The sequence below is a fragment of the Tupaia chinensis genome, unplaced genomic scaffold (genome assembly GCF_000334495.1).
Source record: "Tupaia chinensis unplaced genomic scaffold, TupChi_1.0 Scaffold000394_1, whole genome shotgun sequence".
Lineage (NCBI taxonomy): Eukaryota > Metazoa > Chordata > Mammalia > Scandentia > Tupaiidae > Tupaia > Tupaia belangeri.
Window position 1 is genome coordinate 2,774,590 of NW_006159896.1, and position 13,251 is coordinate 2,787,840.

General features: G+C 43.1%; 1 protein-coding gene across 1 annotated transcript; it reads right to left on the reverse strand.

Moving 5' to 3' along the window:
• Positions 1–2,930: 2,930 nt before the first annotated feature.
• Positions 2,931–6,426, reverse strand: ZBTB34 (zinc finger and BTB domain containing 34). The gene has a single exon (XM_027774054.1). It carries the CDS (start codon positions 6,374–6,376, stop codon positions 4,829–4,831), a length of 1,548 nt encoding a protein of 515 aa, XP_027629855.1. The 5' UTR covers positions 6,377–6,426; the 3' UTR covers positions 2,931–4,828.
• Between the last annotated feature and the right edge of the window lie 6,825 nt (positions 6,427–13,251).

Here is a 13,251-nt window from a genome sequence, read left to right on the forward strand (position 1 = left end):
CCATGCTATAAAATAATCCTTAATGGCAAGTTACTAGTTGATACAGCATCCGCTTAGCTAGCTTCATTTACTTCATGTGGTGATGAAGTGTGGAGTTGTGAGGTTACCAGTTTATATTATATTGCAAGATAATGACACTGTGTAAGTCATTCAAATTGCTCAACCATTTATAACGGAAACAAATGTTAGCCCTACTAGTCAAAGTGGTGAGAAGGATGGTGGTGTTCACATTAGGAAAACGGCCGTTGTCAAACAAACCAGGTAAGTTTACCTCTTACTATAGTCAGGGCAGCGACCAAGGGCTTGGCGGCAAGTCCAAAGGTCGGATTCACAGCATACTTGTCACTGAGGGGCAGCAAGAGGCCTGCGGGCTGAATCTGCTCCGAGCAGCAGCGCCAAGCAAGGCTGGCTCCAGGACTCGACTGAGAACCACAGTGGCCCTGTCTGCGCCGGACCCAGGGAGGGAACCGGAGAAAACGGGCTCCCTTCGGGCCGAGAAGTCAAGACTGGGCAGAAACAGTGGGAACACTCTGGCACTTACTGAAAAAGACACACGTGACGTGTGACGACCATTACAAATTTGGAACAATGTGAATGACTTTCCTGAACTTTCAGTTCAGTTGCACTGAGTAATATGAAATCTATGATTTATGAACTAGAGTTTCATATAAAGGATTTACATAATTCCCCAATACTTTCATATATAAAATTTAATAAATAACCCTGACCAGTCTAGAAGCACCATTCAAGGGGCATGTGCCCTTGGAAAATAGTTCAGGTGTTGCATATTTGAGTCCCTTTCAGTGGAGGCTTCACAGGAAACCATTAGAGAATTTAACAATAATGACGACGACAACAACAAAAATCACAGTAACTAATAGAAGAAGTTGTTAAAATAAAATACATTTAAAGTGTGAAAGTAAAGCTCATTCACATAGATGATTTCCCCCCAGCCCTTATTTTGTGTTCCTGCAAATTCTTCCTAAAGTCTAGGCTGTAGAAACAGAAATAAAAACAAAACCACACGCACAAAAAAAAAAAAGCAGGCCTATGGTCTGGGCTAAGGGAAAAAGAAAGAGTTGGTTATAACTGCTCTCGTTAGAAAAGACATTTACTCATGCTCTGGAAGATTTAAAAATGATCATCTTAGTTCTACAGTATATTCTGCTTAACAGTGAACCGACAGTATCCTTTCCGCTGTTTAAAAAAGAAAAACTAAAAACAGAACGCAAAAATACAACTGCCGAGGCAGTGCCAATCGGTTGGGAGGCTTTCCACTGACCGGAAAATTAACTTGTCTTCATATACTGTATTTACAAATATAATTTCTAAATGTATTTACAGCTTTAGTAGAAATTAGAGGGCAGAGAACTGATTCGAATGAAAATAACCGTTTAAAACACGAACATTAGTAAAAGTATAAAATTCTTCGTCTTCACAGTTTGCAATAACAGGCTAAATAGGTCTAGAAAAGACGCTGTCACTGCCTTCACATTGTCTAATATTGGAAAGGTAGCTCGAGAAGAGACTCAATTATGAATAAGCCTATATGGATTCAGGATATACTTTACTGTAAAAGATTTCTTCACATATCACTTTCTCTTAATTGATTTCTGCATCTGTTATAAACAAAAACACCTAACCTAAAACTGTACAGAAATAGGGACTTTGCTTTCCAAAAAGAGTTGCTCTAAGGAGTTAGTCACACAGCGTACTTTGTCTGCAGAGACGTGGACTTCGCGGAGAGGAGGTCTCTGCTCTGTGGTCATGTCAATCCTCCTGGCGCATCCGCATGCGGCAAGGCACAAGGAACTGCTGCTGCCCGGTCTGAGCGGACTGAACCTGGCCCAGCCACGCACGGGGAGCACGCCGGGAGGAACGCTCCGAGAGGCTGCCCGGTGTGCTGCCTGCACCGCCTCCGCGAAGCCCTGCGGAACCTTACAGTACTGTGTTATGGCTTGAGAATTCATTAACACTGCTAGCAGTGGAGAGGGTCAAGTGTTAGCAACACGAATGGGAGCAAGCGGAACTTGCCAACTGTGGAATCGCGGCCGTCAGAGAGAAACTCCGTCAATTTTCTGCCCCTTAACAGTCCCATTACAATGTCTGAACCTGAACTGTACAATCAAAGCAATGTAGATTTTTGTCAAAGACAATTTTGGATAAGTCACTCTTTGGTAAACTCAAACCAGTTAAACAAATGTACAAGGACAAAGAACTCCGTGTAAATAAGGGTAAGACTGACACAGTGACAAGCAGCAGGACGCGGGAGGTGCCTGCCCCGAGCGCTCCCCCTCCTAACTGGTCTGGTACACCGCAGAACACTCTGGAGCCCTCTCCGAAGGCCCCACGCCTGAGTGGACAGGAGGTTCCTTCCCTGAGCCTGACCTCTCATGTCCTTGGATTTGAGCTTTTCTTGTCACAAACTTAATTTGTATTACAACACAAATTTTTTGCATTTAATTCTTTTCAAAACAAAACACTTTTTTCATGTAAGGAAAAAAAAAACACAAACATTTACCTGAAACCCCAGAACATATTTAAGTGGGTAAACACTTGGGGTCTAGCCTCCCCTTTAGGCACGAGGCTTTTACAGGAGTTGACAAGTGCTTCAGGGAGAGAAGAAACCCCTACTTAGGCAGTCTGACGAGGAACAAGGCAAACTATATACCCGATTCGCAAGAGCTGCTCCGCGGGAGCAGCGGGGAGTGTCATCTGTTAACACTGACGTGGTGCGGCAGCTCACACGCCAAGAGCCTGTGTGCACAAGAGGTGCTACTGCACAGCCACCGCCCCGGGGGCTATTACACACGAAGGGCTTGAATAGCTTTTTTTTTTTTCCTTAAAAAACCCCAAAAACAACAACAACAAAAAACCCAAACCCACAATTCTTGGTATTTTAAGAGCCAAAAAAGCATGGTAGCTTTTTTTTTTTTTCCTTAAAAAACCCCAAAAACAACAACAACAAAAAACCCAAACCCACAATTCTTGGTATTTTAAGAGCCAAAAAAGCATGGACAGCCAGCAAACATCAACTTCTGTATTGCTTTCGTTCCCAGCCTCTGAGGTTGGTCTTCCGCTGCTGCTTTCCTTTGGGGTGCTGTGCTGTCCCCTGTAGAGACAGCAGTGGGGGTCTCAGAGCCCAGGTTCTCGAGCAGAGACACTGGAGCACTGACATCCCACGGGCACAAACACCCCGGGCTGCTTGCAAAATGACTCTGTACCAACGCGTGCAGTGGCATGGCGATTGCGGAAGCCTGCTGGTATGTGTGAGCGCAGTACAGAGCTGAAGACGTTCCCTAATGTCCTAAGAACATGTCTTTCAAACAGGACCTGGTATGTTTTATACAGTAATGTGTTTGCCAGCACATGCTTTTGAGGTCTCTTTTCAAGCTTGGAACTCAAGAGAGGGAAACAAGTGTAATTGGTTATTATCGTTAGATTTCACATTTTCTACAACTATACTGACCTAAAAGATACTTAACATAAAAATAGCACCACGTGACCCAAAAAACGGTGACACACACACAGATTTGGTGACACACAGAGTATCTTAGAGGGCTTCTGAACTGTTGGTTCTTTAAGCAGGAACACTGAGAGAGTGGAGGAGCCACTGAGGCTCTCATTAGCACACACGATACTAAGAGAGAGATATTGCTTGCAATTCCCATAGAGTATAGCTTTACAAAAAGTACAAATTCCAAGTTCTGCAGTTTCCCTGGGAACTGCGTGTAGAAAAAGTTGCTGTGCACCTGAACTGGCTGTTTGAAAAGAGAAAGAAAAAAAAACAAAAGAAGAAAACAACACTGCTTGGAGAATTTTGTAGACAGAACTACAAATCCCTTTCCTTTAGTGCGAGCACTAACTCATGGTAGAGTGATTCGATTTAGTTACCTGGTAGGTATGTTTCTACAGTACGGAATGAAGGTAGATGTGCAGGCCAGTAAAAACCTTGAAAACCACTGCTCCTTTGGGGTTGGCTAAGAGAACACTACGCTATGTAAAAAGGTCAGCACCACAGGTCACCCAGCCTACCTGCTGGACAACTAACAAAAATTCCAAACGGTTTCCAACCAGAGTTGAAGACATTTTATGGCATTTGGTTTATGTATCTGTTATGAAGCAGAGCTCTGAGCACTGTGATTTGCTTTGCTTGCTTTTGGACAAAGTGATTAATATATATGAAAACCTACTCACATTCTTTTGTACGGGAAATAAAGGGGCAAAACCCTAACATGTTAGGTAGGGATGAGACAGAGTCAAAAGCTCTGTTCACATTGTATTAAATTATATATTCCTCTTACATTCACCTCAACCCGAATAAACTCAAATTTGAGACTGTATATATACTATATATATAATAATAGCTTTATTATATATATATATAAATTGCCTAACTACTCCCTAAAAATGTTTTTAAATTAGAAAAGGTTACCCATTTGTGTCAGCTGACGGCATCCTAGCCTCCCCGTGGAAATGCACTGGTGCCGGGGCACACGACAGAGTGCATGCCTCTTGGCAGAGACCGTGGGGTCAACCAGTTGGCATAGCTAAATCACTGGCAGATTCTGGATCAAGAGTTCAGCCAGAGAGGAATACTGTCAGCCTGTGTTTTCCCTGGATACGATGCCCGTCATGCTTTGAGCTCCTTGGGGGAGGGAGGGCAGGGGAAGGACAGACACAATGAAGTGTTCCATCCAGAAACTTAAAAAAACTGCCAGGAGACCAAGAGATTTCCAGATGGTTGGGAAAACCAAAGACTACGACAAAGCAAATCACAAATATGCATTGATGGATGTGCTTTGCTTGGGTGCACTTCTCTACCGCCTTAATCGGGAGCATCGGACACTGTGTGGATCTCCATTCGGGAATCCAGCGTCATCTCTGAAGCCGACGCATCGTTTTCTAGTTTCTGTTCCACATACACATCTGTTCTCTCAGGGGACTCAAGGCGACTCCTGACTTCGGCGACGCCTGGGTGGTTTTTCCGCAGGTGCTGGTTGAGGGTACCTTGGAAAGGGAAGCACTTCCCACAGATCTCGCAGCGGAACGGTTTATCATCAGTGTGGCCCCGGATGTGGTACTCCAGCTGGTCTTTCCGAGTGTACTTTTTCCCACAGAACTTGCACACAAAAGGGGTGATTCCCATGTGGAGCCGCATGTGCCTGTCAAGGCTTCCTTTCTGGTTGAAGGACTTGCCACAGTAAATACAGATCAACCTCTCGTTGTACGGGTACCAAGGGCCTCTTGCACTCCTCTCCCGGGGACTGTTCTCATAGCCAGGGTTGCTCATCACAGCTTCGCTGTCGGACGCCTGCACCAGGCCCTGCAGATCGCTGTGCAGGTGGACAGACAGAGCCCGCTTCTGGCGGGCACGCCCTCCTCGGAAACAGCTCAGCATGGATCTGGATGGGCTGGAATTACTCAAACTTCCAAAAGCTTCTGATACGCTGGTCGGCTGAGAGGCAGCTTGGGAGTAGGAATAAGCGTGCTGGAGCACAGAGCCATAGGAGCCCACGTTCACAGTCACAACTTGTTCCCCATCAACCATCTCAGTGTGGTACCCGTCATCCCCCAGGGAGGAGCTATCGGAGCAGCTGGGTCGGTCGGATTTCTCCATCTTCACTTTCACCTCAGTGATCTGGCTCTCCCTCACCAGCAGGTCCCCTTGCTCGTGGTCTCCCTCGATCTGAATCTCATACTCAGAAACGCTCCCGCTGCTCCCGCGGTCCGAGTGCCCCTCCTCCTGTAAGCGGCTGCGTAGAATTTTGCTGGGGGTTGTCTCCATCCGGAGGTCACTGCCTGCCGTGGGCTGCCGCACCTGGGAGCAGTATGGAGGGGAGATCTCAACTGGGTTGGCGAAGAAGCCGCCATCCTTCACTCCATTACGACTCTCAGGATTCTCTTCGGCACCGACGGTAACAGAGTCAACATCTCCAACACTGATTTTTGAATGGATGCTCTCTAGGATCTGCGTGCACTTGTCAATGACACATTGCATCTGGAGAAAGCTGGCTGCAGTCAGAAAACTGACAACATCCTTCAGCTGCAAGGACATTCTTCCAGTGTAACAAAAGGAAAGCAACTGTTCGAACACATTGGGGTTCTTAATCACCGATATGGACAAGCCACTCATGGTGCTTAATGCTGAATGGTCCCGGAAATACGGGGAGCTGGCAGCGAGGACTGCTTTGTGGGCTCGGAATGGCTGACCCTGAATGTGGACGATGATGTCACATAGCTTCCCTTGCAGGCGGAGTTCGTTTAGCTGGCTCAGGACGGTGCTGCTGTACTCAGGCACGTCAAACTGAATGAAACTGCTGCTGTCCATTTCTACTGACACGAAGCGCAATCTGCAGAGAGAGAGAATTTCCATAATTCACTGCGACTCCTCACTGAATGAAGGGGCATCAACACGAGCTTGCACCACCGCTGCCACCACCACCACCACTGCTGCCGCCGCCACCGCCACGGCTGCCGCACCTCTGCCTGAGCACTCCTCTACTTCCTTTCAGTCTTTCAAATTCACCTGAAGCCAAGTTATCTAATGATCAATTAGCCTAGTACTATAACTGCCCAACACTGGTCTCGATCAAAATTAAATATTTTACACTTAGTAAGGCTAGTTCAGCTCTGAGAAAACTAGCATCCTTTTAGGAAAAAAATATTTGTTTCACTGTTTTTAAGAATTTGAAGTAATTTGTTAAAAAAAAAAAGTTAAATTTGGGCTCATTCTGTAGCCAAATGGTTAAGAGAACAGGATCCTATATGGATGACCACAGATGGAATCTTGGCCCTAATGGTTTGAAAAACATGCTAGGTGCACATACATGCAATGCCTGAAATCTCAACAAGTTAGAAAAATGGAGAGGAAAAGGATTCTGACATACTCACGCCCACTGGATGTGTGTGTGTGTGCGCGCGCATGCACTCTCTACCTCTGGCAATTAATCATTAAATTCACCTAAAGAATGTCCTGGCTTATTTGTGACTTTCTATTTTTTTAAATTAGTATTTATTTAATCTTATTTATTCATTCAGTTATTTTAATTTGACCAGAGAGAGAGAGAAAGAGAGGGACAAAGGAAGCTGCCAGGTCCAGGACTTGAACCGTGGTTGGCCATGTGGGAGTGTCCAGCACCTTAACCACCACGCCACCTGCTGGTCCCTCTATATTTTTAAATAATTATTTATTTTATTTATTCATTCATTCATTTTTTAATTTTACCAGAGAGAGACAGAGGTTGAGAATGAGAGAGAGAGGAAGCGAGAAAGCAAGCCACCAGATTCAGGACTCGAACCCTAGTCGGCCATGTGGGAGTGTCCAGTGCCTTAACCACCATGCCACCAACTGGTCCCCATCTAATTTTTTTTTTTTTAAGAGAAAGGTTTTTTTATTTTTTTAAATACTTGGAGATTTTTTTTAAAAGTATTTACCCATTTATTTATTTATTTATTTTTAAATTTGACCAGAGTTAGACACACACAGAGAGAGGGAAAGTGAAAAAGCAAGCCACCAGGTCCAGGACTTGAACCATGGTCGGCCATGTGGGAGTGTCCAGCGCCTTAACCACCACGCCACCTGCTAGTCCCTAAGAGAAAGTTGTGCTATAGGGTGTGTGTACATGCTGGAGAGACAGAGAGACAGAAAGAGAGAAATCAGCCCCCTGAGGAGATGAGCACACCACAATTCCTTCTCCATTCTCCTGTTGGGATTTTGGGCACACACATACACACCCCTGGAGAGTTTTAAGCCTCTGGATTTAGGATCTGAACTGCAGTCAACTACGTAGGAGCCAGTGATGTAACCATTACGCCATCTGCTGGTCCCATCTATTTGGCACTTTTCAAGTACGTGGCACACTAGATAGAACGAATGAAACTAAACTCCTTTTAGAGTTGCATTTTCCGCTCAGCTCAGGACAGCTCTATACCCTCTTTGGAGTGGTAATTCACAGTGGTACTCGATTCCTTTCTTTCTGTGAAGCTATTTTTTTGACAGCAGGAGTAAAATGAATGAAGGACACATCAAAAATGTATTATTCTGCCAGTTGCATGGTAGTTAAGCTGGATGGATCTTACATGGCTGATGCATGGATTGAGTCCTGGCCTGGCAGCTTGAAAATCATGTGGGGTGCATGTGTGTGGGCACCCAAAATCATGAGAGGGGAATGGAAAAGGGAATGGGACAAGGCCATCTCCCCTGGGGTGCTTTCTTACCCCCCACTATCCCATGTCTCTCTACGGTGAGCATATACATCCTACACTAAACTTATCAAGGAAAAAAAAAAAAGCATCATCCTCCACTAGTGCTCATGGCTCTAGCACCCCAAGGACAGGTCTGCTTCCTCTTGACTTGAATCTACAGCATGGAATGCTCAGAATTATCTGAAATATACATTGGGGGGACTTCAAAAAGTTCATGGAAGGGGCCAGTAGGTTGTGCAGTGGTTGAGGTGCTGGATTCCCACAGAGATGACTGCAGTTCAAGTCCTAGCCCTGGCAGCTTGATTTCTCACTTTCTGGTGAGCACATTTGCCCTATAGGGAAATTTTTAAAAATATTAATAATGAAAAAAAAAAAAGTTTGTAGAAAATGGAATGAAAGCCTGAGTTTCTTTTGGTGCAAAAATATTCTGATGAGCCAACCTCATAACCCGGTGGTTAAGGGAGCTGGATCCCGCATGCCTGACTCTGGTTCAAGTCCCAGCCTCAGCAGCTAGAAAAACATACGTGGTACATGTGGATGCATGTCCTAAATCCTAACAGGATGGAGAAATGAAGAAGGGACTTCAGTATGACCACGCCCCATTGAGGGTGCTTTTTCCATCTCTATGTCTCTCTCCAGCAAGCACATGTGCCCCCTGCAAACTTGAAAAAAAAAAAAAAAATTGGAGGGCAGGACAGCCAGTGGTGTCATAGTTAAGATGGCTGGATCCCACGTGGCCAATAGCATGGTTTGAGTCCTGGATCTGGTGACATACTGGGTGCATGCATATATGCATGTGTGTGCCCCAAATCCCAAGAATGGAGAAGGAATTGTGGTAGCCATCTTCCCTAGGGGGTGCTTTCTCACTTTTCCTTTCTGTCTCCCTATGGTGAGTATATATGCCCTACAGCAAACTTAAAAAAAAAATTAAATTCATGAATAATTTTTGCATAATATACATTTTCCATGAACTTTTTAAAAAAGATCTCTCTGAAGCTATCCCAGGCTCTATTCTCTGACCAAAATGCAACAAAACTTAATTTACCGATTATATTTTAGTTTTTAAAACCAAGCTGATAGAAATGTAATACCTGAGAATAAGTACTGAATCAGAGAAAATCAAAATGAAATAAAACTACTAAGAAAATGAGAAAACATTAAATTCGAAACAAAAATTGTTTTGGAGTGAAGTTTATTTTGTCTACAATTTGCTTGAGCATACATCCCAAAAGAGGTGATGCAAACACAGGAGAATATTAACAACTGTCGAGTCTAGGTAATGGGTAGTTAGGTGTTTACTATAAAATTCTTTCAATTTGTCTGCCTGAATTTCATAATAAAATGTTGGAGGTTTTATTTATTTATTTACTTACTGGGAGAAGTTTTTGCTATAGGGCATGTACGCTCGCCAGAAAGACAGAGAGAGACAGAGAGACAGAAAGCGAGAAATCCCCCCCCAGGGGGGACGGCCACGCCACAATCCCTTCTCCTCCATTCTCCTCTCGGGATCTTGGGCACGCACGCACAAGCTCCCGGCATGATTTTAAGCCACCGGGTCCAGGACTTGAACTGCAGTCAGCTACATGGGAGTCCAGCAACATAGCCATTATGCTAACTACTGGTCCCTGTTGGAGGTTTTAAAATAAAACAAAAAACTCCAACAGGGGAAGTCCGGGCCTTAAAACTTAAAACGGATTCAGATCCCTGGGTTAGCCTGAAAACATGTTGAGAGTTCAGATAAGCACCCGGATCCTGAGGAACTAATAAGGGCTGGGAAGGGGGACCATGGCATGATAAGATCTTGTTGAGGGGGGCCTCTCGGTCTTGCAGGTGCACACATGCATGTGTACACACTTGCTCTCTACAATAAAAAAAATAAAGACAATGCGCAACTAAGTCTAAGATGCTTGCAGGAAAGGATCAATTAGTGTGACTAGATCTTGCCAGATTTTTAACACATTGAAATGAAATGAAACATTTTAGTCAAAGAGGAATACTGTGCCCTTATTTATGATTGCAATCAATTTGAAATCTCTATGGAATGGACATATTTTTAGGATTACATAAATTGGCAGAACTAAATAAAAAAGAAACAGAAGTGCCAAGGCACAAATGATCCTCAGGCCGTTCACACTGCTCTAGATGCATGTAAAAACATTTAAAGCATCTCAGTTCATATGGCATAAATCTCATACCAGAAGATGACAAACAGCATAAAGAAGAAAACTGTCTACTGCATCTAAGCAAATATATTTTAAAGTCCTAAAGAAAATACTAGCAAATCTAACTTACTAAAAGAATATATATTATGACCAACAGCTATTTCAGAATATAAGGATGGCTACATGTTAGAAAATATACAGATACTAATTGATAACATCAATAAGTTAAAAGAGAAAAAACCCACATGACCAAATCAATACTATGCCAAAAACGCCTTTGAGAAACTTAAATGCCCTGTCAGAGTAAGGAAAAACATACTCAATAAGCTATAATTGGACAATACTTCCCTGATATAATACACATCACCTACTGCAAACCCATGTTAACATCATTCTTAAAAAGGAAATACTACGTGTATGTCTGCATTTCCCAAAATGTATGTAACAGAGGTAGTCCCAAAGTCCTTACCTCCTAGGGATTAGGAAATATATTAGCATAATAATCCCTTTGAAAAGTCCTACAGACAAGAATTCTGTTTAACTCAGCAGTTTGCAAACTCCTTTAACTGTGGAACTCTTCTCTCAAGGCACGCATACAATATTCCAAAGAATCAGTGTTCCCTGGAGCACACTCTGGCAAACACTTCAGTAAAGGCATTCCCATCAATGCTGGGGAGACAGACAAGGCTGTCTGCCATCACTATGCTCACTTAACGTACTGTTCTGGGAACTTCCAGCCATGGCAACAGGACTAGGGAAAACTAAGGCCTACAGCCATTAAAAAGTGGAGCCATAATTACCATTACATGCACATATGACTATTTACATAGAAAACACAAGAAAATCACTTGAAAAAATTGTGAGAATCAGGGTCTAAGTGTAGAATTAAAAAAATAATTATATATTAAAAAAGGGTAAGATAATGACAGTAAGTTATAGCCAACAACATATCAACAGGAACTACAAAATACTTTGGGAAAATAAACAAAAATGAGCATCAATGAGAGAAGATTCTAATACTACTTTATTAAAGACAAAAACATGCATAAATGAAGAGTTATAACATGCTTCTGGCAGGAAAATTTAATACCATAAAAACATACTCTTTCTCAAAATTTATTTATAAACATATGCAAGTGCATATACTACATAAGAATCTGAAAAAATGATTTAGAAATTTATCTAGCGGGACCAGCAGTTAGCCTAATAGCTATGTCGCTGGACTCGGTGGCTTAAACTCACGCCGGGCGTGTGTGCGTGCGTGCCCAAGATCCCGAGAGGAGAATGGAGGAGAAGGGATTGCAGCATGGCCATCCCCCCTGGGGGGTGATTTCTTGCTTTCTATCTCTCTGTCTGTCTCTGTCTGGCGAGCACATGCGCCCTATAGCAAAAACCTCTCAAAAAAAAAAAAAAGAAAAAAAATTTATCTAGAACACTGTTGTCCAATGGAAATATAAGCCACATGTGTAATTTAATGTTTTCTAATAGTTACATTTTTTAAAAGAAAATAAAATGCTTTAATATTTTATTTAAACCAATGTATCTAAAACATCATGGCAGCATGTAATCAATATCAGAAAACTATGATAAGGTTTGAATTCTTTCTTTCATATCAAGTGTCTGAAGTCTGATGTGTGATTTATACCCAGCATGGCTCATTTTGGACTAGGGTATATCAAAGTGTTTGACAGTCACATGCAGCCAATGGCCACCAAATTGGACGTACAGATCAGGAGGAATACTAAAATACAAAAAATGTAGAAAAAGAAAAATACAGCCAAACTCATACATGTCAAAGGTATGATTAGGCGACAATTCACTTGGTAAGTATGTACCGTGTCTGCCTTCCATGTGCCAGACACTAGAGATTCAGGGAGTTAGAATTCTCCCTCACGAACTGGATTAAGAGCTATGCGATCTTTCATAAGAGGGGAGTAGTCAGAGATGGCGACTTAAAAAAAACAAAAAGGCTATTTTAAATGAGACCTAAGGGTGGCATGGCATGATGGTTAAGGCGCTAGATTCCCACATGGCCAACTGTGGTTTGAGTCCCAGACCTGGTGGCTTGCTTTCTCACTCTGGTCAAATTAAAATAAGTAAATTAAATTAAATAATTTAAAAAAAGATTTGCTATAGGGCGCATGCACTCATGAGAGACAGAGAGAGTGACAGAAAGCAAGAAATCACCCCTTAAAGAGGACGATCATGCTGTGATCCCTTCTCCTCCATTCTCCTCTTGGGATTTTGGGCATGTATGCACATGTGCCCAGCGTGAGTGTTAAGCCACTGGGTCTGGGACTCGAATGGCGGTGACTACATGGGAGTCCAGAAACGTAACCATCATGCCATCTGCTGGTCCCAAATAAATAATTCTTTAAAAAATTAAAAATGAGACCTAAAGGATGAGTAAAGATTAGCCAGGGAGACCAGCAAGTAACTTGGTGGTTAAGGTGCTGGACATTCCCACATACCCAACCATGGTTTGAGTCCCAGACCTGGTGGCTTGCTTTCTCACTTTCCCCTCTCTCTCTCTGTGGTCGAACTAAAATAAATGAGTAAATAAAATTAAATAAATAACTTAAAAAAATAGTACTACTATATTGTAATCATTGTAATGGCTGATAGAGAATTTGTGATGAGAAGACAAACAAAAAGGTTAGCCAGATCCTAAGGGCAGGGGGCAGGTGTGTGAGTGCTGGAGAAGCTGTCCAGACTGTTTGGAATGAGTCACGTGTAGGAATAGATAAGGAGCTGAGCCTGGAAGGAGGTATGTGCTGCAAGTGCTGTGACACGACTGGGACGAAGCTCCAGGGAAGGGGCAGAAGCTATTGTGAAGCTCTCCTGGTAGAGAGAAATCAGACCGAGCCATTTCAGATCAGCA